This window comes from Oryx dammah, unplaced genomic scaffold (assembly GCF_014754425.2).
Source record: "Oryx dammah isolate SB20612 unplaced genomic scaffold, SCBI_Odam_1.1 HiC_scaffold_24, whole genome shotgun sequence".
Lineage (NCBI taxonomy): Eukaryota > Metazoa > Chordata > Mammalia > Artiodactyla > Bovidae > Oryx > Oryx dammah.
In genome coordinates, this window is record NW_024070208.1 from 70,837,745 (window position 1) to 70,865,514 (window position 27,770).

The 27,770-nt window shown below is 43.7% G+C and overlaps 1 protein-coding gene across 1 annotated transcript in view; it reads right to left on the reverse strand.

Moving 5' to 3' along the window:
* Window positions 1-23,939, reverse strand: part of LOC120883241 (multidrug resistance-associated protein 4-like) — a 181,019-nt gene extending 157,080 nt beyond the window's left edge. Inside the window, exons 1-7 of the mRNA XM_040267270.1 lie at window positions 23,934-23,939; window positions 13,160-13,384; window positions 9,390-9,479; window positions 6,892-7,055; window positions 5,624-5,749; window positions 4,039-4,288; window positions 2,045-2,146 (exon numbers count right to left, since the gene is read on the reverse strand). Coding sequence (XP_040123204.1) covers window positions 2,045-2,146; window positions 4,039-4,288; window positions 5,624-5,749; window positions 6,892-7,055; window positions 9,390-9,479; window positions 13,160-13,384; window positions 23,934-23,939 — 963 coding nt within the window. The remainder of the gene's footprint in view (window positions 1-2,044; window positions 2,147-4,038; window positions 4,289-5,623; window positions 5,750-6,891; window positions 7,056-9,389; window positions 9,480-13,159; window positions 13,385-23,933) is intronic.
* Between the last annotated feature and the right edge of the window lie 3,831 nt (window positions 23,940-27,770).

Below are 27,770 nucleotides of genomic sequence, written 5' to 3' on the forward strand. Positions count from 1 at the left end.
GAGCCTTATAGCAGAACTCATAACCTTTTCCCCTCTTCCTTTAGCAGTTTAGTATCTTGAGTTATTAATAATTTTTCATTAAAATCATTGAGTTATTAACAATTTGTATTTTTTTACTCCAGAAGGTATATAGAAACCTTTTCAAATTTTTCATCTGATTTATTCACATAGGCTGTAGTACAACTAAAATCCCTATTCTACCTTATAGCCATTTGTTGCACAGGCAGATACTGTTGTATATATTGTTATTTCAGTTCATTAAAAACTGCAGAAACAATCTGTATCATATACTGAATTGATTTAAAATAAATCTATGTGTTTACTGGGAACTAAAGAAATCTGCTAACAAGTTTCATACAACGAATGTGGTAGCATTCACACAGAGTGGACTTTATAATGGAATTTTAGTGGTGTTTTCTATAAATGTTTCAAGAGCATTATGCTGAGAAACACCTGCTGCTGCTGCTGCTAAGTCACTTCAGTTGTGTCTGACTCTGTGCGACCCCATAGATGGCAACCTATCAGGCTCCCCCATCCCTGGGATTCTCCAGGTAAGAACACTGGAGTGGGTTGCCATTTCCTTCTCCAGTGCATGAAAGTGAAAAGTGAAAGTGAAGTCGCTCAGTCGTGTCCGACTCCTAGAGACCCCATGGACTGCAGCCCTCCAGGCTCCTCTGTCCATGGGATTTTCCAGGCAAGAGTACTGGAGTGGGGTGCCATCGCCTTCTCCACCGAGAAACACCTAACAAGAGGCAAATCTACTATATGAAGGCAGGAGAAACCATCAGGGAAGGTCAGGTACCCTGTGTGAGTTTCCATGGACAGAAGGTACAGGGATGTGGTTTCATGTATCTGGGAACAAACCATTGGTTGTCAGTAGGGACGGCAGGTGCTGAGTCAGAAGCAGGTGAACAGGATGCAGGTGGCACCACAGAGTCACAGGCATGAAAGACAGGGTGAGTCTACAGAGTTGACACGTGCTCTGTGGTCCCCACTCTGACAGCAGCTGGGCTCTGGGCTCTGCTCTGGAGCGTGGACCCTCTGGTGAAGGCACCTCCTCCCAGAGGTCCTCCAGCCCTGGGGGTGGCAGCAGCTTCCTGCCTTTGATAACCCCTGGATTGCCTCATACACCACTGTTTTTCCCTTTCTGCTTTTTTCTCCCTCTTTTATCATCTCCATAACTAATTCCCTGAATGGAATTCCCTCTCCAGTGCTGGGGTTCTGTTTTCTTAACTAATTCACACTGATAGAGGAGGATGTGCACAGAGGACCAGGGAACCAGGGGGCAGGGCGAGCATTTCAGTGGGTAAATGGGCTGCAATGGGTGTGTGATGCTGACAACTTCTTGAGACCAGATCCTGTTTTTCTTGTTTTTTTTTTTTTTTTTTTTTTTTTTTCTGTTTGCCTAAACCTAACAAATAAACCAAGTGTTTGGAATCACCAGTTCTCCCTGTCAGCTTGCCACATAGTACAGTCCTTTAACTGGCAATCACTGGTGGTCATTATGCCCACCTACTGTCTCCTCCTGCCCCAGCTGCCATCAAAGTATCCGGAAACATCCAGAAGCTCAGGATGGGGGAGCCCCCACCCTATCCCACAGCTAACATCCAGATCATGGCCTCGCTCTATGTATAATATAGAGATCTGATAATCAAGGCAAAATGTACGCTGATTCCCCAAAGCGTCTTTAACAACCAGTCATGTGTTTGTTAGTTAACCCATTCCACACTGCCGCATTTTGTCTGTCCAATTCCATAAATTCTAACATTACAAATGTATGGACTTTAAGTTCAAAATGTGCTAATACTTTGAAAGCTCTCTTGAAAATGAGAGCAAGAGCAAAATGTCAGACATTTTAGGTTGATTTTATACTTAATCTCTATTAGATACAAACCTTAGTGCCAATTTTGAAAAATTTTGTAACATACTTTTAGTTAATGAGCAAGTCACATTTTACACCATGGTACAATCTAAAAATTCTCCAATAAATCTATATCACACTTGTCTGTTAGCAGTCAGGATCTTGGAAAGAAAGATATGTTACCTCATCCCAAAAAGCAGTGAAATCTTGCATGTCCACCATCATTTCACCACCTGATGGCAGCTGAGTGTTGAGCTGTGGTATTTCATCAAGTGATAAAAAATTCTACAGAAAAGAGGAAAAAAACAGATTGTTAAACGGCAGGAAGAAAGCACAAACAAAAATAGTCACTTTCCTGGAATTTGCAAACTTTGAACAGTCTAAATACTGTTTTGCTAACTGTACATAAAGTTCACATCAGAACATATTAAATAATGTATGGAATAATATATACTCTTATTATATCTCATGGTATATATCAATATAATCATGTAATATAGTGTATTTGTTGTTGTTCAGTCACTAAGTTGTGTCTGACTCTTTGAAATCCCATGGACTATATAGCACTCCAGGCTCCCCATCCGTCACTGTCTCCAAGAGTTTGCTCATATTCATGTTGACTGAGTCAGGGACACTACCTAACCATCTCATCCTCTGTTGTCCCCTTCTCCTGCTGCCTTCAATCTTTCTCAGGGTCTTTTCCAATGAGTCTGCTCTTGGCATCAGGTGGCCAAAGAAAGTATTGACGCTTCAGCACCAGTCCTTCCAGTGAACGCTCATGGTTGATTTCCTTTAGGATTAGCTGGTTTGAACTCTTTGTAGCCCAAGGAACTCTCAAGAGTCTTCTCCAGCACTACAATTTCAAAGCATCATTTCTTCCTTGCTCAGCCTGCTTTATAGTCCAACTCTCACATCCATACACAATGAGTGGAAAAACCATAGCTTTAACTATATAGACCCATGTCGATAAAGCAATGTCTCTACTTTCTAATATGCTGTCTAGGTTTGTCATAGCCTTTCTCCCAAGGAGTAAGCATTTTTTAATTTCATGGTTGTAGTCACCATCTACAGTGATTTTGGAGCCCAAGAAAATTAAGTCTGCCACTGTTTCCACTGTTTCCCCATTTATTGCCATGAAGTGATGGGACGAGAGGCCATGATCTTAGTGTTTTGAATGTTGAGTCTTAAGCCAGCTTTTTCATTCTCCTTTGCCCAGCATTTCACATGATGTACTTTGCATATAAGTTAAGTAAGCAGGGTAACAATATACAGCCTTGACATACTCCTTTCTCAATCTGGAACTAGTCCATTGTTCCATGTCCAGTTCTTATAGTTGTTTCTTGACCTCCATACAGGTTTCTCAGGAGGCAGGTAAGGTGTTTTGATATTCCCATCTCTTTCATAATTTTCCACAGTTTGTTGTGATCCACACAGTCAAAAGCTTTAGTGTAGTCAATGAAGCAAAAGTAGATCTTTTTTTCTGGAATTCTCTTGCTTTTTCTAGATCCAATGGATGTTGGCAATTTGATCTCTGGTTCCTCTGCCTTTCCTAAATCCATCTTGTATATCTGGAAGTTCTTAGTTCACATAGTGGTGGGAATTACAAATTCGAAAAGAAGAAGGCAGCTAGAGAGAATGGATTAAGCAGTAAATAAAAAGGGGACAGGGATGAAAAGACAGATACAAAAGGCAGGCTCAGACACCAACAACCAAAACATCTATGGAGGAAAGAACTCATTTCGAACACAGAGAATTAAGTGAATCTGAGGCCACTCTTCCTCTGCAGGGAACAGGTAGCTCTCAGCAAGCTCCTCCCCTCCCGGCCCAGAGACTGTGCACAGTCACTGCCTGGTCCCTGGGGTCAGCACAGGAGATGCACTCTGATGCTTCTCCTGCTTTTAGACATGTTAGTCACTCTGCAGGCATCACTACACTAGAGCCCTGTGCCACTGCTACTTATAAATACTACTGCCCCTACATGAGAACCAGTCTCATGATATCTGTAATGCACTCTACCTCATAAGAGAAGGAAGTACCTACAACATTCTGAGAAGACTGCCAGCTTTGGCACTGAGAGAGTTAAATTTCACCTAACTGGAACATAGTGATACCAAACAAAAGGAGGCATTTTACAAAAAGTCCACCTACAACTGAAAAAGAATGATTTGTCGCCAAACCTTTATCCTTCGGAGGCTGACGACAGTCTCTGACACCTTCTCGACGGCCATGGGGAAGTAGAGGGTGCTCGAGAACCGCAGAGCCTCGAACAGGGTCACCACCACAAACACTTGGCTGGCTGTGATCCGGTTGTCAAGGAGCTCATTGGTGATGAAGGTGACAAAAATCATGATTTTGCTCACAGTGAAAAACGATGCCAAATTCATGCCCCTAAGGTAGGAACTTTTCAGAATCTTGGAAATTTCCTTACTGTAAAAAGAAAGTAGGACAAAGGTTTTATAAGAAGCATCAGCATACAAGACATGAATTCAGTGCCCTAAGTGGCCCCTTTCTAGGGAATGGACACAGATTAAGATAAACCATCCCTCACATCATGGAGACATTAGCATAGGGTACACTCAGGGGTCTGCCCGACACCAGGACCACACACTGCATCACCACTTCACTCTTTCAAGTAAAAGGAGGCTTTCTGTCACAATTTCAAACATTTTTGGTCAATCCAAGGGGGTTTGAACATTCATTCAACAAACATTCATAATCACAAGTCTGTACCAGGCTCCTCACAGAAAGACATGTCCTTTCCCCTCCAGGGGCTCATGAACTTGTGGACAAAGAGAATTAGCAACCACAAAATTGGGAGACAATAGACAGAGACAGTCATCACAGCTCCCAAGGGAGCCCAGAGCTGGGATATGTAACTTGGAGCAGTGGACTCAGGGCAAGTCACACACACGTGGACCCTGAAGTGAGCTGGAGTCAGTCAGGCTTGGAGGCCAGAGTAGAAGGAAGACGGGCTCTGCCAAAGTGCAAAGTGAGAGGTGACAAGGTGGGGTCAGAGAAGTGCTCACCAGATATTTAAATGAAAGATGGAAAAACAGTCTAAAAACATGAAGCAGAACAAAAGGGACAGTATTTTCGTAGCTCCACTTGAATTGAATAATGGTGATTCATGAGCTTTCATGGTGGTAAAGAATCCACCTCCAGTGCAGGAGACACAGGTTTAATCCCTGGGTCTGTAAGATCCTCCGGAGGAGGAAATGGCAACCCACTCCAGAATTCCTGCCTGGGAAGGCCCATGGCCAGAGAAGCCTGGCGAGCTACAGTCCATGGGGTCACAAGGAGTCAGATCCGACTGAGCGACTAAGCACAGCAACAAGAACAATAGTGGTTCATACAGTTCAGCTCAACACAAGTATACCAAGTCTCTGTAATCTTCCGGGTTATCAGCCATCACCATAAATTACAATTTTAGTTTCAATGTCATTGTCTCAAATACTATGTTAAAAGCATTGCTTACTGGGATTTGAGGTATTAACAACTACTTAGAATTTCATTTCTATATAAGTAAAAAACATATATATTTTTTCCTTTGAGAAGATGGCTAATGAAAGAGCAGGTTAAATGATATCTCCACTATTCTTAACCCTCCTGCAACATGTAGGGGGTGCAGTGAACAGTTAGTATTTAAGTTCACCTTAATGTGAAGATGAACTTAAATACTTCTTTGGTAAGACATCTAAAGTATCCAGTAGAATAGGAAATAAAGCATGAAAATATGGAGTGACATCTATATTATAAACTTACCTTCTCAGTCTGGTAATACGGTCTATAAATGACTTTTCCCAAGCATTCATTTTTATTGTTCTGATGCCAGTTATGACTTCGCTCATGGTCCTGATCCTCTTGTCTGTGAGAGCAGCGGTCTTACTCCTGAGGGGACAGACGTGAGATGAGCCTTAGTGACCACAGCCCGGCTTTCCTCAGCAGCAGCAGCGGGAGTGGGCAGGGGGTGGGGCTAGGAATAAAATCATTCTCTACAGCCCTTTTGCACTTAGAACACAGGCAGGTCCTACTCAAAGCACAAATGGAGAAAAAGGCTTCAACTAGGAAGTCAGGCATTCAGTCCATATCAAGAAGTAACTTGGAGAATGTGCAGCATCGGCTAAAAGAGACCTGAAATGTGTCAGATATAAACCATTTGCTCAAAGAGGTCATGATCAGGTAGGGAGGCAGAAAGACACCCAGGAAGACAGAGTCTGTGCTGTAATAAAATAGGAGAGAAGTTCTGGGGAGCAGAAAAGATGGGGCTGTTAATTCCACCAGGAAAGGAGAACAAGAAGAGCTTCAGAGACCTGGAAGCCCTGGAACAGGGCCTCAAAGGATAGGGAGTATCTCTCTCTCCAGCAAAGAAAGGAAAGGAAATTCCAAATGAAGAAAGACACCAAGCACAGAACTACACACACACAACACACACAAGAACTCAGTGAGCTTCAAATAGCACAACATCTCCATCACCTGACAACCACCCACCTCCAACCCTCTGGGACCTGCTCCAGTCTAACTCAGCACTAGAAGGCTCTTCACCACCAGCCACTTTTCTGTCACATGTGACAGCATTTGCTGAATGTGAGGCTTCATAAAGACACAGTGAAGATCAGCCTGGCCCTGGGGGTGCTTATAACTTAATGGAAACATGATTAAATACCTGAAAGGCTCCCACACAAGCATAACCAAAATATATGCAGTGAGAAATGGGACTAATAGATTATTACTATTTAACAATATTTAAATAACTTGGACGTGGGTAAATTCTGCTGAAGGACACTCTACTTTTTCAGATACAGTACCAAGAGGACTCAGTGAATGCATTCCCTGTTCCTGTTTCAGGATCAGCCTTCAGTTTAAGGCTGGAGCCTCCACTGGCTAAGCCTGTAGGGTCTACAACTCACACAAAGAAGAGACTAGAGAAGGCATTTGTCTTGTTTTTGAACAAAAGCATCAAGCAGACTGTGGATGTTACCTTCCAATGAACATTACATATTATCAATTTTTAAAAGAAGTGTTTCTCTTACCAGAGTGATGAAAACAACTTCCCAAACCAGCTTTGCAAAAGCAGAAGAATGATGAGAACCACCATCCCAGCAAGACATGATATTCCTATTTCCATCCAGATCAAGGCAGTCACTGCGAGAGCCTGCAGTGGCCCCACCCACAGATACTGCAAGAACATCATTACCTTAAAAGAGAAAGACAAAGCCTCCTTCAGTTCAGTTCATTCGCTCAGCCCTGTTCGACTTTTTGTGACCCCATGAACTGCACCATGCCAGGCCTCCCTGTATATTACTAACTCCCAGAGTTTACCCAAACTCATGTCCATTGAGTTGGTGATACTCCAACCATCTCATCCTCTGTCATCCCCTTCTCCTCCTGCCTTAAATATTTCCCAGCATCAGGGTCTTTTCAAATGAGTAAGCTCTTTACATCAGGAGGCCAAAGTATTGGAGTTTCAGCTTCAACATCAGTCCTTCCAATGAACACCCACGACTGATCTCCTTTAGGATGGACTGGTTGGACCTCCTTACAGTCCAAGGGACTCTCAAGAGTCTTCTCCAACACCAGAGTTCAAAAGCATCAATTCTTCAGCGCTCAGCTTTCTTTATAGTCCAACTCTCACATCCATACATGACCACTGGAAAAACCATAGCCTTGATTAGATGGACCTTTGTTGACAAAGTAATGTCTCTGCTTTTTAATATACTGTCTAGGTTGGTCATAACTTTCCTTCAAATGAGTGTTTTTTAATTTTATGGCTGAGGTCACCATCTGGAGTGATTTTTGGACCACAGAAAAATAAAATCAGCCACTGTTTCCCCATCTATTTGCCATGAAGTTACGGGACTAGATACCATGATCTTAGTTTTCTGAATGTTGAGCTTTAAGCCAACTTTTCCACTCTCTTCTTTCACTTTCATCAAGAGGCTTTTTAGCTCCTCTTCACTTTCTGCCATAAGGGTGGTGTCATCTGCATATCTGAGGTTATTGATATTTCTCCCTGCAATCTTGATTCCAGCTTGTGCTTCTTCCAGCCCAGTATTTCTCATGATGTACTCTGAATATAAGTTAAATAAACAGGGGGTGACAATATACAGCCTTGATATGCTCCCTTTCCTATTTGGAACCATTCTGTTGTTCCATGTCCAGTTCTAACTGTTGCTTCTTGACCTGTATACAGGTTTCTCAAGAGGCATGTCAGGTGGTCTGGTATTTCCATTTCGTGAAGAACTTTCCACAGTTTATTGTGATCCACACAGTCAAAGGCTTTGGCATAGTCAAGAAAAAAAAATAAATCTTTTTTCTGGACTACCCTTGCTTTTTTGGTGATCCACCAGATGTTGGCAATTTGATCTCTGGTTCCTCTGCCTTTTCTAAAACCAGCTTGAATATCAGGAAGTTCATGGTTCACATATTGCTGAAGCCTGGCTTGTAGAATTTTGAGCATTACTTTATAGCATGTGAGATGAGTGCAATTGTGCTGTAGTTTGAGCATTCTTTAGCATAGCCTCTCTTTGGGATGGAATAGAAACCAATAAGGACAGAGTATAGAAACAATATGCTCTGAAGGAACAGACAGGAACCTAAATAGAAATTATCTCACTGGGTTTTAAACCTGCTAAAGCAGAAATCCAAGTGTCCACCCCAGATGATACTGTTCCAGGGCAGCACAGGGCTGACTTCAGGGATGTCCTGGGAAAATCAGACCAGCAGCAATGAAGGAAGATGTGGATTTTGACCACAACACAGATGAGCTCAGGGCTTCCCCAAATGCTCTCCATCCCAGAGTTTAGCCCCATCTCCCCTGGGCTCCCCAGCATCCCAGGAAAGCCTGTATTATGGTACTTACTGCTCTCCCCAGTAATCACTTGTGTATATACCTCCCTGATAGACTGTGGATTTTTTAGCGCAGAAACTAAGCTTTATTCACCCCTGCAAGTGAGTAGGGGCCTTACTTCATGTTTGATGAATGAATACTTGAAAGAGAAGTATCTACTACAACACAAATCTGACCAACAGCTACAATGTTCTGGGTCATGTGATCTATGCTTAAGGTCAGTGGAAAAAAGACTGTGTGGCGACAGCAGAGAGGAGGTTGTGTTTGGGGCCCACCCACTTGAGGGCTCCTTATGCAGCAGGCACTGAACAGGGTACAGGGGAAAAACAATCCCTGACCACCAGGCCTTCATCACCTAGAAGAGGAGGAAGACAGTTCAGCAACACCTACACCACGTGCCAAGAAGGGCCGCTCCAGGAGGACCCCTTAGGACACTAACCAAGCTGGGCGAGAACACTGCTGCCTATTTATTATTAGAAAAACAAAATTCTCACTTATAAAACAATACATATAATTACATCAAATTTGCACACAGAGAAGTGAAAGTTGGATAAATAGAACCTATGTCTTACATCCTCAACAGAACCCTGGCTGACACCAAACCCTGGCACCTGGCTTCCCAATAAGCTGAACCCTGTGAGAAGAACAGGAAATGGAAGAGGATCCCTCAGGGCAGCTTACCTGGTCAAACCTGTTCACATCGTTGGACAGCATGTTGACTACCTGGCCTGTGGTGGTCTTCCTCATGGCTGAGCTACTCAGGCGAAGGGCCTGAAATGAGAGAGGGAGACAGAGATCCGGATTCCTAAGGTGACACCAAGTCATCTTAGAACATAACACAATGGAGCATGTGTTCTGGGATCCTGAGTGGTGTCAGCAGGAGCAGGATGACCCCTGACGGCAGGGCTCTAGGGACACTTGTGCAGCCTCTAACTCCTGAGTGTGGCGGCAGCCCCAACCCCAAGGACAGCAAAGGGAGGAGCAGGAGGTAGAAGCAAAATCCAATCCCTTGTTTCAGTGAACTTGGACCTGTCTGAAGGTTAAAGGGTGTAGGTTTAGACTTAGGAGCCAACTAAGTAATTTTCAGCCAAATTAGATGAGACTGGAGAGGTTGCCTTAGGAAAGAAATTCTGAAACTTGGATTCAATCATTCATTCGGTGGGTGACAATATTTAAACACTTTGGGCTTAGTTTCCTCATTCTGAAATGAGCAAGTATATTGTTCAAAACACTGTTCCTGTGAGGAAACTGTGGTCTTGATGCCAGTCTGCTGATTTTAGAAAATACACAAACCGTGTTGCACCATCCCTTTATTTAGTAAGATAAATGCCCTAGAGATCTGAGGAAGCTGAAAAGACACCAGGAGCTGCTTCAACAGATCACCAATTAGAGCCACTAATCCAAACAAAATGTCATACTTTATAAGAAACTTTTTCTTTACTCTTCAAGTTAAAGAAGAAAACAATGATCAAGTGAGAATGTAAATTGATATAACCACAATGGAAGAGAATACAGAAGTTCCACAAAAATTAAACATGACATGAGCATACAATACAGCAATTACACTACTAAGGATACACTCAAGAAAACTAAAAACACAAACTTGAACAGACAATTTGTACACTCATATTCACAACAGCAATGTTCACAATAGCTAAAAGGTGGAAACAACTGTCCTTTGACAGATGAGCAAACACACAGAATGTTGCATAGGCCTATAATGGAAGATTCTTGAGCCTTAAAAAGGAATTAAATTCTGACCTGCCACAACATGGATGAACCTTGAAGACATCATGCTACAGAACAGAAGCCTCCACAAAATGACGAACACTGTATGATTCCACTTACATGGAGTACTAACGTACTCAAATTCACAGAGATCAGAAGTAGAATGGTGCTGGGTGCACGGAGAGGGGTTGGGGAGTTAGTGTTTAATGGATGCAGAGGTTCAGTTTGGGAAAAAGAAAAAGTTCCAGAGATGAATAATTTGTGATGGCTACACAACAATGTGAGTGTACCTAATGTCAGTAAATGCTGTACTTAAAAGGAGTGAAAATGGTCAACTTTACACTGGGTGTATTTTACCACCACCACCACCACAACAACAACAAAAAACAATGATTAAAAGCCAAAGGTAATTTTACCAAAGCTGTGAAAATGTATTAATCAATAAATGGCAAGTCATTTTTATATACGATACCTCCTTCACAATCATTCAAAATTCAGCTGCAAAGAGCACGAAATGCTGAATGGGCCATTTTAGGAGTGGAATATGTGCAGCCTTAGAGACCTCCTGGAGACCTGCCCCAGCCTGGAATCCATGGTCAGAACAAACTATGGCTACGGGCTTAGCAGCCATTCCCTTTCTAATGCCCAATCTAGTTCCTCCCCAGGACCAGGGATCAGGAGGTGGGGCCTGAGCATGAACCACAGTTCAGAGGGGCCTTTCAGGGCTGCTCTGCAGCACCAGCTGTGCCCTAAAGAATTAGCTCACCTGTAACCTGAAAAGAAGTGTCTTGTTTCTGGACCCCAGCAGGACTCTAGATGCAAGGCTGTGTATGAGGAAATTTGTCTTTTCCAGGTTTCTGGAATTTCAAGTTATGTCTATGTTATAATCCCCATAATTTTTGACTTCATATAGGGCCAACATTTAGGTAAAATCAAGGCAATAAATGAACCTCTTGGGAGATATTTACATTCACATAAGCCAATGTGCCAGGTCAGATCACATTTCCCAAAGGCAAGATTCCAAAGTGTGGTGGGGAGAGGAAGAAACACAGGTAGACAATGGCTCACCTGTGCAGCCAAGAGTGAGCTTTCACCAAACCATCACCTCACACCTAACTTAAGGTTTCACAACACGGTTCAGGTAAAATTTTGCAAAATTTTATGATCTGGAAAGAAAAACATTTAGCCAATTTGTGGGGAAATCTGAGTATCCGTCTCCTAAATGGTTAAAGATGCAACAGAATAACAAAGATGATGATAAATGACAGTGAAGACCTCTGACTGCAGTATGCAGGCACAGTTGCAATTTCCACATCACCCAGAAGGAAAGCAGCTCAGATGCTGTTGTCAGACAAGACAGTGAGATGCCAGGTCCCCAGTTTCACACAATCCTGAAAAGTACAAGACTCTGCTCAAAGAAAGATGAGGAGAAGACATCTCACTTTCTGCTGAGAAAGGTATTCTGAAGAAGCAGAAGCTCTAGATAAGCAGCAACCAGGTAAAAGAAGCAAAATTTTCAATTTAAGCTGCTTGGTTTTATCTTTCAATGAGGACTTTATTTATTAATAAAAATTGCATATGTTTAAGGTTACAACATGATACTTTGGTATAAATACACACTGGAAAATGATTACTGTAGTAAAACCACTTAAAGTATCCACTACCTAATATAGTTATCCTATTTAACATTAATGGTGAGAACATTTAAGATCTACTCTCTTTGAAAATTTCAAGGATATAATACAGTCAAATAAGGATTTTTTTTTTTGAACAGTCTAAGGCAAAGACATATCCAGGATCAAGTTTATACTGAGCCCTTCAGCTCTTGACACTGATATATCTGTGGCAATACCTTTGTAAAGATATCTGAAAGCCTTACTCTTTTTATGCTAGTTTAGACAAGGGTAAATGATGAAATAATTTCATGGCATTCTTCAATACAAAATCACTAAACACATTAAATCAGTTCTTATTAAAACTGCTACAATGCATACTAAAAATAAAAGGAAATATTGTATTAAAATAATTTAAATGAAAAGCAACAAATTCTCTCTAGAATTAATAAAACAATGTAAAATTTCAAGTTTCATCTCAAATATCCTATTTTCTTTCATACCATTAATAAAAATTATCTATAAAATATAAGGGGTGAGTCTATATTTAGCATGAATTCTGTTTATATTTTTCTCTAGCAAACATAATTATATTGAATATAATCAGATGGGTCTTTTAAAATTAGAATCATTCCCTTTATCAAATACATTCTCTGCTCTTAGATATAGTTTTATAGATCCAATCTCTGAAGTTCACTTTTAAATACAAATTTGATGTAACTGAAGGTTTAATGAATGACAACAAAAAATTTCCATAAACAGCACTATGGGATTTGGGCATGAAGACATTGAAAATCAACTTGATACTTTTAATACTTATTCTTGAATATTAATGTAATATTTTACAGTACAAATTTAGTGGTTATTTTGTGACAGCCTATGGCTAAAAGTTGTAAAGGACGGCCCACACTTGATCTCAAAAGGAAACTTTTCATTATGTATTGGTAAAGTTTGCTTCAACAGCAATAAACTTGGCTTGATGCAAAAGCAAGCTTCTCGAGGAAGGTGTAAAGGATCCCAGTTGCAAAATTTGTAATTTACAGAGATCTTTCCCCAAATGTTCCTGATCCCTCAAGAGAGGAACACACAGTGGTACCGAGCGGCACTCACCTTGCGGTAGATCATGTGGCCCACGGCTACTCTCAGCCTCATCCCCACGCGCTGCATGTGGTAGAAGCACAAGTGGTGCAGGACGGCCCACACGAGCACGCAGGCGCTCAGCCCTGCCGCGTAGCCGTAGGCTTCGTGCAAATCGGCAGTATCGGAAAGATGGTACTTTTCAACATAGCTAATCATTTTCCCCAAAAATATGGGTTGAACTACTCTGGTGCCTTCCTAAAATAAAAGAAAAAAGTCTTAATTAGAAATGTCAGTTTTTCTTTACACAAGATTTACTTTTATCATTAGCAAGTTTAAAATACATTTTGACAAAATGCTACATTCGTGACTAATTTAAAAGAAAAATATGCAGATTTATTATCTCCTATAAGACGAGTAGACAACAGTTTTAACCTGCAGGTAAAATTTTCCATTCAAACATAGTAAAGCCTTAGTACCTTGTGCTTAGAACACCGTGGGTGCTCAACAAATATCACAAACAGGCTCAATACCAACTGAGCCTTAAGATGAATAAAGAAAAAGGTGGCAGAAGAAGAGGAAGAAATCTGCTTCCATAGGAACAAGCCTGCTGGCAGCCTGCCCCTGTCCCGCATACTCTCAATGTCCCAGCCCAATAGAAAGCCAATGTGGTTCACATATGGGAGACACGCTTTCATCACCTTCTTCATGAATCCTTATGAACTGACGCACTGGCACAAACACATCCACCCTTTTCTACCCAAACTCCACACATAGATCCAGGGAATGGAAACCAGCTTTGGCTGGAGTACCACAAGGAAACAGGTTTGGCAGCTCTGCAGGCTCTCAGCTCCTGAGAGCACTGCCTCAATATGTCTCTACCCGCTAGAAGTTGGAATGTTCCTTGGAGTAAAAAATTAAACATGGTGGACGCCAAGCTAAAAAATCATCTCTTCCGTAGTTCTTGATCCACCATCCACTGAAGGTGGTGGTTTGGAAGAAATGTTACCAATCCTCTCTTCCCCAAGGCCTAAACCAATTGATTCAGTGTGCACTGAGGTTTCCACTCTGAGTAAGACTTATGGAAAGCAACTTTCTTTCCCAAAGAAAAACGCAAAGGAACAGCAACACCCACCCACCCTGCCAAACAGCCACTCCACCTCACAAGCTACTTCCTCTCTCTAGTCACCCCTTGAAGGTCCCCTTCTTCCTAGGTCCCCTTCTTCACCATCAAGGAAAACCATTCAAAAAATCCAAGTTACCAAAGCTAAACACCTTGGGCTGCAATATCATTTCTTCCACAGACTTCTCAAAAGACAAAATGTTAAAAGTTTGGAAGTCTTTCAGGGGGGCTTTTCATTTCTTGGCAATCCTGCATTACTAACACAGAAACAGGGTAAGCTTGGCTTACCTGACAGGTATGCTTTGATAGCTCTCTTCTGTTGTCTGAAGCTAAGGAACCCACTCACAAGAGGAGGGAAGGAGAATCCATAACACCAAACATTAAAAAAAAAAAAAAAGGCATTTTCTGCTCAGCCAACCAGTGCCTGATCAGGATATTTATCAAAAGATGTCCCCATCCCTCACATGGGTTCTCATTAAACCTTAATGTCTTGTCTACACAAATGAACACATGTGCACACACACGTCAACACCAACTGCCTCTGCCTCCATGAAGTCATGGAGATTTTCATCTACTATAGAGGATAAAGGGAACACTATTTAGTTGAAGAAGTGTGAATAAGATGATCAGACTGGAGTAAAATGTAACTGATACATTTCCATCGTGTCCTGTCATCTATCCCAAGAGGCACAGAGAGCTCTTGAAAGAGTCTTTCACATAGTGGATTGTCAAACACACTGTTTACAGTTTCCTGAGATGGAAATGTGGAGGCCACACAGAGAAGCAAGAACATCAAACTGTACACACGGGCAGTCCCGGCCCAGGTGTCCCCAAGGGCAGTCCAGTGCTGGAGCCACAAACCACCAGAAGCCCAGCAGTAATATCTGCCATCCAAAACTTTCCTGCAACTTATGATTCTATTTGGGAAACACTGTTGCCTGTTACTCAGCTCTCCATTTGAGCTTAACATCCCTGTAACTACAGGAGAAATAAGAATAATAGCACTCACCAAATATAATATGGATAAATTCAATAAATCCAGCAAAAAGGAGTGTAAAGGCAGGTCATTACTGCCTAAGCATATCTGGAGTTTTTCACTGAGAAACAATATTTAATAACCTAGTTGAGGGACTTTCTTGGTGGTTCTTTAGTTATGACTCCACACTCCCAATGTAGTTCAATCCCTGGTCAGGGGAGTAGATCCCACATGCAGAAACTAAGACCCAGCGCAGCCAAGCAAATCAATTAAAAACAAACAAAACAAAACCAAAAAACTGTTGGAGAAATAGCCTCATTAAGGTAAAATGCCACTTCATGGCTCATATCTTCCACTCATCTGTGAATTCTTTTTATTCTTGATAATGATTATAATTTAACTGGGATAGAAAATGGTTATCTTTCAAAAAGATAACAAAGGATTTCAAACATGAACTGATGAATTTGGGGGGAGAGTCATTTATTATTTGGGGACTTCCTCCAATGGCTCAATGGTTAGGAATCCATCTCAATGTAGGAGTCACAGGAAATGCAGGTTTAATCCCTGAGTTGAGAAGATCCACTGGAGGAGGAAATGGCAACTCACTACAGGATTCTTGCCAGGATAATCCCATGGACAGAGGAGCCTGGTGGGCTACAGTCCCTTGGGTCACAAAGAGTCAGACATGACTGAGTGATGGAGCACACATGCACAGCTGTGCCTCCAGCAAGGAGCAGCCACGACAATTCAGAGAAGTGATGAAAAGTGCAATGCACAAGGAATTTCCATTCTGGCACAAGTTGCAACTATGGAAAACAGAAAATTGATATTATGCTCCATATGAAAAATACCAGCAGGTAAAAAACAATTTTCCAGTAATTTCTCTCAAAAAGAAAAAATAGAAAGCAAAGTAATCAATAGCACAAAATAGTGAAAACAAAACTACAAGTACATATAGACAGTAAGAAGAAACATATTAAATATGATTCTTCCAAGCTTCCAGAACACATAGGGCAGAAGTGACTGAGGCCATCAAAGGTAGATTGAGTAAATCCATCCCCTCCACACATAAGGAAAGGTTAGAGATGGAGAGTCGTTTAACAGGACAGCTGGCAGCAGCATTTGTAATCTGTGTTTCCATTTCTGACATTTGGTAAAACTGCCTGAGGCAAACAACTGTTGCCTCAAACAACTGCCTGAGGCAACAGTTTGTCCAGCTACCAGAAGATTCAGGTCAGTTCAGTTCAGTCGCTCAGTCGTGTCCGACTCTTTGCGACCCCATGAATCGCAGCACGCCAGGCCTCCCTGTCCATCACCAACTCCCGGAGTTCACTCAGACTCACGCCCATCGAGTCAGTGATGCCATCCAGACATCTCATTCTCTGTTGTCCCCTTCTCCTCCTGCCCCCAATCCCTCCCAGCATCAAAGTCTTTTCCAATGAGTCAATTGTTCGCATGAGGTGGCCAAAGTATTGGAGTTTCAGCTTTAGCATCATTCCTTCGAAAGAAATCCCAGGGCAGATTTCCTTCAGAATGGACTGATTGGATCTCTTTGGAGTCCAAGGGATTCTCAAGAGTCTTCTCCAACACCACATTTCAAAAGCATCAATTCTTCGGTGCTCAGCCTTCTTCACAGTCCAACTCTCACATCCTTACATGACTACTAGAAAAATCATAGCCTTGACTAGATGGACCTTAGTCAGCAAAGTAATGTCTCTGCCTTTGAATATGCTATCTAGGTTGGTCATAACTTTTCTTCCAAGGAGTAAGCATCTTTTAATTTCATGGCTGCAGTCACCATCTGCAGTGATTTTGGAGCCCCCAAAAACAAAGTCTGACACTGTTAACACTGTTTCCCCATCTATTTCCCATGAAGTGATGGGACTGGATGCCATGATCTTCATTTTATGAATGTTGAGCTTTAAGCCAACTTTTTCACTATCCTCTTTTACTTTCATCAAGAGGCTCTTTAGCTCCTCTTCACTTTCTGCCATAAGGGTGGTGTCATCTGCATATCTGAGGTTATTGATATTTCTCTTGGCAATCTTGATTCCAGCTTGTGTTTCTTCCAGCCAAGCGTTTCTCATGATGTACTCTGCACATAAGTTAAATAAGGAGGGTGACAATATACAGCCTTGATGTACCCCTTTTCCTATTTGGAACCAGTCTGTTGTTCCATGTCCAGTTCTAGCTGTTGCTTCCTGACCTGCATACAGATTTCTCAAGAGGCAGGTTAGGTGGTCTGGTATTCCCATCTCTTTCAGAATTTTCCACAGTTGATTGTGATCCACACAGTCAAAGGCTTTGGCATAGTCAATAAAGCAGAAATAGAGGTTTTGCTGGAACTCTCTTGCTTTTTCCATTATCCAGCAGATGTTGGCAATTTGATGTCTGGTTCCTCTGCCTTTTCTAAAACCAGCTTGAACATCAGGGAGTTCACGGTTCACATATTGCTGAAGCCTGGCTTGGAGAATTTTGAGCATTACTTTAGTAGCATGTGAGATGAGTGCAATTGTGTGGTGGTTTGAGCATTCTTTTGCATTTCCTTTCTTTGGGATTAGAATGAAAACCGAACTTTTCTAGTCCTGTGGCCACTGCTGAGTTTTCCAAATTTGTTGGCATATTGAGTGCAGCACTTTCACAGCATCATCTTTCAGGTTTTAAAACAGCTCAACTGGAATTCCATCATCTCTACTAGCTTTGATCATAATGATGCTTTCTAAGGCCCACTTGACTTCACATTCCAGGATGTCTGGCTCTAGATGAGTGATCACACCATCGTGATTATCCAGGTGATGAAGATCTTTTTTGTACAGTTCTTCTGTGTATTCTTGCCACCTCTTCTTAATATCTTCTGCTTCTGTTAGGTCCATACCATTTCTGTCCTTTATTGAGCCCATCTTTGCATGAAATGTTCCCTTGCTATCTCCAGTTTTCTTGAAGAGATCTCTAGTCTTTCCCATTCTGTTGTTTTCCTCGATTTCTTTGCATTGATTGCTGAAGAAGGCTTTCTTATCTCTTCTTGATAGTCTTTGGAACTCTGCATTCAGATGCTTATATCTTTCCTTTTCTCCTTTGCTTTTCACCTCTCTTCTTTTCACAGCTATTTGTAAGGCCTCCCCAGAGAACCATTTTGCTTTTTTGCATTTCTTTTCTATGGGGATGTTCTTGATCCCTGTCTCTTGTACAATGTCATGAACCTCAGTCCATAGTTCATCAGGCACTCTATCTGTCATATCTAGGCCCTTAAATCTATTTCTCACTTCCACTGTATAATCATAAGGGATTTGATTTAGGTCATACCTGAATGGTCTAGAGGTTTTCCCTACTTTCTTCAATTTCAGTCTGAATTTGGTAATAAGGAGTTCATGATCTGAGTCACAGTCAGCTCCTGGTCTTGTTTTTGTTGACTGTATACAGCTTCTCCATCTTTGGCTGCAAAGAATATAATCAATCTGATTTCGGTGTTGACCATCTGGTGATGTCCATCTGTAGAGTCTTCTCTTGTGTTGTTGGAAGAGGGTGTTTGCTATGACCAGTGCATTTTCTTGGCAAAACTCTATTAGTCTTTGCTCTGCTTCATTCCACATTCCAAGGCCAAATTTGCCTGTTACTCCAGGTGTTTCTTGACTTCCTACTTTTGCATTCCAGTCCCCTATAATGAAAAGGATATCTTTTTTGGGTGTTAGTTCTAAAAGGTCTTGTAGGTCTTCATAGAACTGTTCAACTTCAGTTTCTTCAGCGTTACTGGTTGGGGCATAGACCTGGATTACTGTGATAATGATTGGTTTGCCTTGGAAACGAACAGAAATCATTCTGTCGTTTTTGAGATTGCATCCAAGTACTGAATTTCAAACTCTTTTGTTGACCATGATGGCTACTCCATTTCTTCTGAGGGATTCCTGCCCGCAGTAGTAGATATAATGGTCCTCTGAGTTTAATTCACCCATTCCAGTCCATTTTAGTTCGCTGATTCCTAGAATGTCAATGTTCACTCTTGCCATCTCTTGTTTGACCATTTCCAATTTGCCTTGATTCATGGACCTGACATTCTAGGTTCCTATGACTAAGCGCAGGCAGCAGCGGCGGCTGGCACACTAAGCACGGCTGAGAGGTACCCAATGTCTGAGGTCAGGGGCAGCAGCCTAGAGTGCCAGGCTCTGACGGCACAGGAAACGCCGAGAAAAGCTACCCCGCATCCGAGGCCAGGGACGGCGGCTGGAAGGAGCAACCCCACGCCCGAGGCCAGGGCGGCGACCAGGAGGAGCAACCCCATGCCCAAGGCCAGGGGCGGCGGCCGGGAGGAGCAACCCAACGTCCAAAGAGTGGTGGCTGTGCGGGCCCAGGTGGGCCTAGATGACCCAGCCCACGTTGAAGGTCAGGAAGGGCTGTGGGAGGAGACACCTTCATCCAAGGTAAGGAGCAGCTGTTGTGCTTTCCTGGAGCTACCCTGAAGAAATACTCCATGCCCAAGATAAGAGAAACCCAAGTAAGATGGTAGGTGTTGCAAGAGGGCATCAGAGGGCAGACACACTGAAACCATACTCACAGAAAAATAGTCAATCTAATCACACTAAGACCACAGCCTTGTCTAACTCAATGAAATTGAGCCATGCCCGTGGGGCAACACAAGATGGGCGGGTGATGGTGGAGAGGCCCGACAAAGTCAGTTTTCATTCCAATTCCAAAGAAAGGCAATGCAAAAGAATGCTCAAACTACCACACAATTGCACTCATCTCACATGCTAGTAAAGTAATGCTCAAAATTCTCCAAGCCAGGCTTCAGCAATATGTGAACCGTGAACTCCCTGATGTTCAAGCTGGTTTTAGAAAAGGCAGAGGAACCAGAGATCAAATTGCCAACATCCTCTGGATCATGGAAAAAGCAAGAGAGTTCCAGCAAAACCTCTATTTCTGCTTTATTGATTATGCCAAAGCCTTTGACTGTGTGGATCACAATAAACTGGAAAATTCTGTAAGAGATGGGAATACCAGACCACATGACCTGCCTCTTGAGAAATCTGTATGCAGGTCAGGAAGCAACAGCTAGAACTGGACATGGAACAACAGACTGGTTCCAAAGAGGAAAAGGAATACATCAAGGCTGTATATTGTCACCCTCCTTATTTAACTTATGTGCAGAGTACATCATGAGAAACGCTTGACTGGAAGAAACACAAGCTGGAATCAAGATTGCCAAGAGAAATATCAATAACCTCAGATATGCAGATGACACCACCCTTATGGCAGAAAGTGAAGAGGAGCTAAAGAGCCTCTTGATGAAAGTAAAAGAGGAGAGTGAAAAAATTGGCTTAAAGTTCAACATTCAGAAAACGAAGATCATAGCATCTGGTCCCATCACTTCATGGGAAATAGATGGGGAAACAGTGAAAACAGTGTCAGACTATATTTTGGGGGGCTCCAAAATCACTTCAGATGGTGATTGCGGCCATGAAATTAAAAGACGCTTACTCCTTGGAAGAAAAGTTTTGAGCAACCTAGATAGCATATTCAAAGGCAGAGATATTACTTTGCCGACTAAGGTCCATCTAGTCAAGGCTATGGTTTTTCCTGTGGTCATGTATGGATGTGAGAGTTGGACTGTGAAGAAGGCTGAGTGCCAAAGAACTGATGCTTTTGAACTGTGGTGTTGGAGAAGACTCTTGAGAGTCCCTTGGACTGCAAGGAGATCCAACCAGTCCATTCTGAAATAGATCAACCCTGTGATTTCTTTTGAAGGAATGATGCTAAAGCTGAAACTCCAATACTTTGGCCACCTCATGTGAAGAGTTGCCTCATTGGAAAAGACTTTGATTCTGGGAGGGATTGAGGGCAGGAGGAGAAGGGGACGACAGGGTTGAGATGGCTGGATGGCATCACTGACTCAATTGACATGAGTCTGAGTGAACTACGGGAGTTGGTGATAGAGAGTGAAGCCTGGCGTGCTGAGATTCATGGGGTCACAAAGAGTCGGACACGACTGAGCGACTGAACTGAACTGAACTGATGCAATATTGCTCTTTACAGCATCGGACCTTGCTTCTATCACCAGTCACATCCAACCTGGGTATTGTTTTGGCTTTGGCTCCATCCCTTCATTCTTTCTGGAGTTATTTCTCCACTGATCTCCAGTAACATATTGGGCACCTGCTGACCTGGGGAGCTCCTCTTTTGGTATCCTATCATTTTGCCTTTTCATACTGTTGATGGGGTTCTCAAGGCGGAAAACTGAAGTAGTTTGCCATTCCCTTCTCCAGTGGACCACATTCTGTCACCATGACCCGCCTGTTTTGGATTGCCCCATGAGCATGGCTTAGTTTCATTGAGTTAGACAAGGCTGTGGTCCTAGTGTGATTAGATTGACTAGTTTTCTGTGATTATGGTTTCAGTGTGTCTGCCCTCTGATGCCCTCTTGCAACACCTACCATCTTAGTTGGGTTTCTCTTACCTTGGACGTGTGGTATCTCTTCACGGCTGCTCCAGCAAAGTGCAGCTGCTGCTCCTTACCTTGGATGAGGGGTATCTCCACACGACCACCCTTCCTGACCTTCAACACGGGATAGGTCCTCTAGGCCCTCCTGCGCTGGTGAAGCCACAGCTCCTTGGACGTTGGCATGCTCCTCCCGGCCACCGCCCCTGGCCTCAGGCGCAGGGTTGCTCCTCCAGGCCACCGCCCCTGGCCTCAGACGTGGGGTGGCTCCTCTCATCTGTGCTTAGTGCGCCGGTCATGGCAGCCGCCTGCGCTTAGTGAGCCGGTCATGGCAGCCGCATGCTCAATGCTCTAGTCCAAATAATAAGACCAAATGAAATAGTGGTGTGAATCCCAAGGATAGACCAAATTTCAGAAGACTCTGCTTCTCTTGGATAGTCTCTCAGAGAGGCAAGGAGTGGCTGTGGCTCACCCTGGGGACACAGACACTGGGGCCAGCCATTCCCCAGAGCTGCCCCACCACATGTACACTGGTGTGAGCAGACACCACCAAGGAATTCTCTCATCTGGACATTCCTGATTCTCACCATCAATTAATAAGAAATAAAACAACTGAGGAAATATTCATTATCAATCATGAAGCTAACCGAATTAAAACTTTCTTGATAAGCAGAAACAAGGTCAAGCACTGTCCCTTAAACCTTTCCTCTCTGACATCAATCTATAACCACACGTATATTCTTTCCACAAATCAATTGAGAATATGTTGGGACCTGACCTGAGCCATGACAGGCTCAATAGGCCACACTAGGCCTGAGCCTCAGGTTCTCGTAAGCACGAGTCATAATTCCGGGAAGCCCCACCAAGGTCCCTGATAACACCAAGGTCCCCGATGACACCAAGGTCCCCCCCGATGATGCCAAGGTTAAGTCAATCACCACGATGACCCAGGGTTGAGTCAATCACCACACGCTAACTACACTATTGCTGAGACAAAAGACCACCTGTATATAAGCAGCCGTGATTCAGAGCTCAGGGCTCTTGTCGGATTCCACTGTGCTGGATGAGACCTGGGCCCTAACTCGAGTTAGCAATAAACCCCTTTATGCTTTTGCATTGCTGTGGACGTCTTATTCTCTCAGCTTTGTGGACTCGGACACTGGGCACAACATTTGGGGGCTCGTCTGGGATTCCTTTTAACTGAGGGGAATAACACCCCCCAGCAGAAGGGGTTCCCTAACCTGAAAGAGGTCGACCTAGCTGGCATAAGGCCAAGGCCCAGCATCGTGCTGGGAAGGCAGCTGGCTCTGTAAATGGAGTAAACCTAGCTGGCATAAGGCTGAGGCCTAGCATTGTGCTGGGAAGGCGGCTGGCTCTGTAAAGGGAGTAAGCCTAGCTGGCATAAGGCCAAGGCCCAACATCGTGCTGGGAAGGCGGCTGGCTCTGTGGACACCTGGTTGGTAAGATAACCTCAAGGGAAAAGAAATTTCAGGGGGGGGCCCAGGAAGACCTAGTGCTGTGTTCTTGGCCGATATGAATTAGTTATCTGCTAGTCGTGTCTGTGTGAGTGCCGGCATTGTCTCTGCTCTTTGTGTGTTCATTTTGTCTCTTGTGTTCTTCTCTGTAATCATGGGGCAAGCAACTTCTACTCCTTTGTCCCTTATGAATGACCACTTTTCTGATTTTAAGTCTAGAGCACAAAATCTATCGGTGTTGGTGAAAAAAACAAACTAATGATTTTTTGTTCCACCGAGTGGCCTGCCTTTGATGTCGGCTGGCTGCAAGAAGGAACCTTCAGCCTGCCAATTATTCAAGCAATTAGAGAGAAAGTGCTCACCCCTGGCCCATCTGGACACCCAGACCAAACTCCCTATATTTTGGTCTGACAAGATTTGGTAGAAAATCCACTGGCTTGTCTGAGACATTTTATTCCCCAGCCCTTTACTTCCCCTTCCCTCACTTCGTCTATCCCACAGGTCCTTGTTATGAAAACATCCAAAGGAAAAAAAAAATACAAAGAGAGCAATGGCTGGGTGAAGCCGGTATTCCAGGAATCCTCACTATATCCTAACCTAATTGACCTAGAAACCGATCTCTCCCCACTCTGCTATGCGCGTCTGCCTTTGCCCCCTCAGGTACCTCAGATTTCATCCGGAAGAACACGAAGGGATACCGAACCCTCAGCCCCAACCCAGGAGGGGGGCCCCGCCCAGGGAACTCAAGAAAGAACTAGGAGAGCCCTAAATGTGGTGGACAAGGACAGCCCAGAAGCCCCCACCTCCATGGTCCGGGCACTTCCTGTTTGGGCGGGGCCAGCCCACCCGGATGGGGAACAAACGTACCAATACTGGCCCTTTTCCACTATGATTGTCAGCAGCTATTACAAGTGCTTTTCACCACAGAGGAATGTGAAGATATTGTCGGAAGCACAGAAAAATGTTCCAGGGGTAGATGGGAAACCTACAATGCAACCTAATCTGATTGATAAGAGATTCCCCCTGACGTGGCCCCGATGGGACTTAGAGCACGCTAAAGGTAGGGAGCATCTCCGAGTGTACAGCAAGACTCTAAAAGCCAGGAAACCAACAAATTTGGCTAAGGTAAATCTGGTTAGACAGGAGCCAGAAGGGAGCTCAGCAGCCTTCCTTGAGAGATTAATGGAAGCTTTTAGGCAGTACACCCCCATGACCCACAGGCCGATGAGTCACGCGCGGCAGTTATGCTAGTATTTGTAAATCAGGCAGCCCCAGATATCAGGAGAAAACTGCAAAAAAAAACACTGCAAAAATAGAGAGGTTAGGGGAACAATCCATACAAGACCTGGTGAGGGCAATAGAGAGGGTTTTTAACCATAAAAAAACTCCAGAGAAAAGAAAAGAATGTGTTAGACGGTAAGAGGAAGTTCAAGGCTGAGGAAAACCACAGGAATCAGAAAAAAAAATTAGCCCAGATATTCTTTGCAGGGGTGAGACAGGGAGCTAATTCTCAGGGAACTAGTAAAGTCAGGCCAAGAGTCGAAGAAAAGAAAGTTAGACAGAGACTAAGAAAGGACCAATGTGCATATTGTCAAAAGTGAGGACACTAGAGAAGAGAGTTCCCTAAAAGAAAACCGGGGGAAAAGCCCACCAAAAAAAAAAGGTACCTTCCCTGGGGGCCCACGTCTTATATGCAGGAGATGATAACAATTAGGGGGGGTCAAGGCTCAGCCCCCCTCCCCGAGTCCTGGGTAACTATACATGTGGAGGGGAAACCAGTCAGCTTCATGGTGGACATGGAGGCCCAATACTCAGTCCTTACTCCTCGTCAAGTGAGAGAATTTCTTGGGACTGTTGGGTATTGCAGGCTATGGATCTTGGGGTTTGCTAAAAAGCCCAGCCTTTATATGAAGGGAGCAAGGAAAGTAAAAACTGGACTTGGACTGAGCCAATGAGACAGGCATTTCAAGAACTTCAGCAGGCTTTGCTGAAAGCCCCGGCCCTTGTCTCCCTAACCCATCTAATCCCCTCCAACTGTTTGTGGATGAAAAACAGGGAGTAAGAAAGGGAGTCTCGATGCAGCAATGGGGGCCTTGGAAGCGACCTGTAGTCTACCTCTCTAAAAGACTGGACCCAGTGGCCACAGGGTGGCCACCCTGCCTCCGAATCATCACAGCCACTGCTCTCCTGGTCCATGATGCTGACAAGTTAACGTATGCACAACAGCTCCTTGTCTACACTCCCCATGCCATTGAAGGGATTCTCAAGCAGCCCTCGGAGACTGTAAAGCCCCCATATTGACTGTGGGATTGCCACCCCCGGAAATGGGAACCCTGCCCCCGACCCCCAAGTATTCCTCTTCTGATCTAAGTCGGATTCAAGAAAATGTCAACTGTCCGGAGGGCAAGGACGGATGGTATCGAGACCAAAATGACAACTTGTTGCTTCCGGCTAACTTGGGTTGACACCTTTGCATGCACCTACATCAGACCACCCATCTGGGAGAGAAAAAGACTCTAGCACTCTTACAGACAGCGCGTCTGCGGTTTCCCCGGCAAAAGGCAACTATACAAGACACAGTCCATGCCTGTAAGGTGTGGCAGATGATGAGACCAGGAAAAGGATGGCACATGGGTATAAGGTACCAGGGAAAAAGGCCGGGACAACACTGGGAGATAGATTTTACAGAGGTAAGGCCAGGCAAGTATGGATACCGTTATCTGTTAGTTCTGGTCGATAATTTCTCTGGGTGGGTAGAAGAATATCCCATTAAGAGGGAAACAGCAACAATCGTAGCCAAAAAATAAAAACTCCTAGAAGAGATAGTGCCTAGGTTTGGGCTGCCGGTAACCATTGGCTCTGATAAGGGACCTGCTTTTGTGAGTCAAATTGTTCAGGGAGTGGCCTTAGCTCTGGGGACCAAATGGAAACTACATTGCGAATACAATCCCCAGAGCTCAGGAAAGATAGAAAAAATGAATCAGACTCTAAAAAAAAAAAAAAAAAACTTTGGCAAAACAGGCAATAGAGACTGGTGGGGACTGGGTGACTCTCCTTCCCTTCGCTTTCTCCTGAGCGCATAATACCCCCTACAAGTTAAACCTAACCCCCTTTAAAATTGTTTATGGGGGGGCCCTTCCAGTGTGTACACCACATCCCTCCAACCCTTTAAAGATGAAGCTCACCCTCATCGACAGGACCCAGGTGAATCACCCTGACCCTCCTGTTGGTGACCATCCTCCGCGACCTGGGAGCCACCAGTGGAAACCCGCACCAGCCAGCCAAGATCACCTGGAAACTTCAAAACGGACTGACGCGAGAGGTGCTTAACTTAACCGAAGGAACACATCCCCCGAACACCTGGTGGCCAGATCTGTACTTTGACCTAAAAAGGGATGATGGGACCTCTTATGGTGCTATTATTAATACTCACTTTTGGCCCATGTATCCTGAAGAAGCTTGTAACTTTTGTAAAAGAACATATTAATACAGTCCAACTACTTGTATTCAGGCAACAATACCAGGCCTTGCCCCAAAACAAAGAGGAAGATTCCTCTATATGATCAAAAGACAGGGGGGAATGTTAGGACCTGACCTGAGCCATGACAAGCTCAACAGGCCACACTAGGCCTGAGCCTCAGGTTCTTGTAAGCATGAGTCATAATTCTGGGAAGCCCCACCAAGGTCCCCGATGACACCAAGGTCCCCAATGACACCAAGGTCCCTGATAACACCAAGGTCCCCGATGACATCAAGGTCCCCCCCGATGACGCCAAGGTTAAGTCAATCACCACGATGACCCAGGGTTGAGTCAATCACCACACGCTAACTACACTATTGCTGAGACAAAAGACCACCTGTATATAAGCAGCCGTGATTCAGAGCTCAGGGCTCTTGTCGGATTCCACTGTGCTGGATGAGACCTGGGCCCTAACTCGAGTTAGCAATAAACCCCTTTATGCTTTTGCATTGCTGTGGACGTCTTATTCTCTCAGTTTTGGGGACTCAGACACTGGGCACAACAGAATAAAGTTCTTATTGTTTCACAAGAATTCTCCACAGCTCTGAAATCATAAAGGATCTTTAAAGAAGCTGAATTTAATAGCACAACATCCATTATTCAGGATTATCTTAGAGTCTGAGTCTCTGAGGCAGACTTTTTATTTTGGCCACACCCTGTGGCATGCAGAATCTTAGTTCCCAGTCCAGGGATCAAAACCCCTCATATCTGCATTGGGTGCATGGAGTCTTAGCCACGGGACTTCCAGGGAAGCTTGTGGTAGCCATTACATAATAGAATCCTTGGTGTTCAGCCTCCTGAAAGCACCTGATATTGGGTCCTACCTTTTGCTTCTTAGGGTAACTTCTTGCAGGGTTCGGTTAGAAATGAACTTCTGCAGTGGATAGAATTCCTCCTCCAAGTTAAGGTACTTGAAACATTTCTCACCCAATTTCCCCACATCTCATTCATGGAAACAAAAACACAAAAACAGAAGCAAGCTAAGAAAGAAAAACACTTGAGTGAAACATATAAGCAGAAGAGTGAGCTTGTAGGGAAAAACTGAACAAGCAGTTAATGTTTAGAACTGGGGGAGTTCTAAAGTAGAGTTGAGAAAAATCCAGAGATAAGGAGAAAAAGC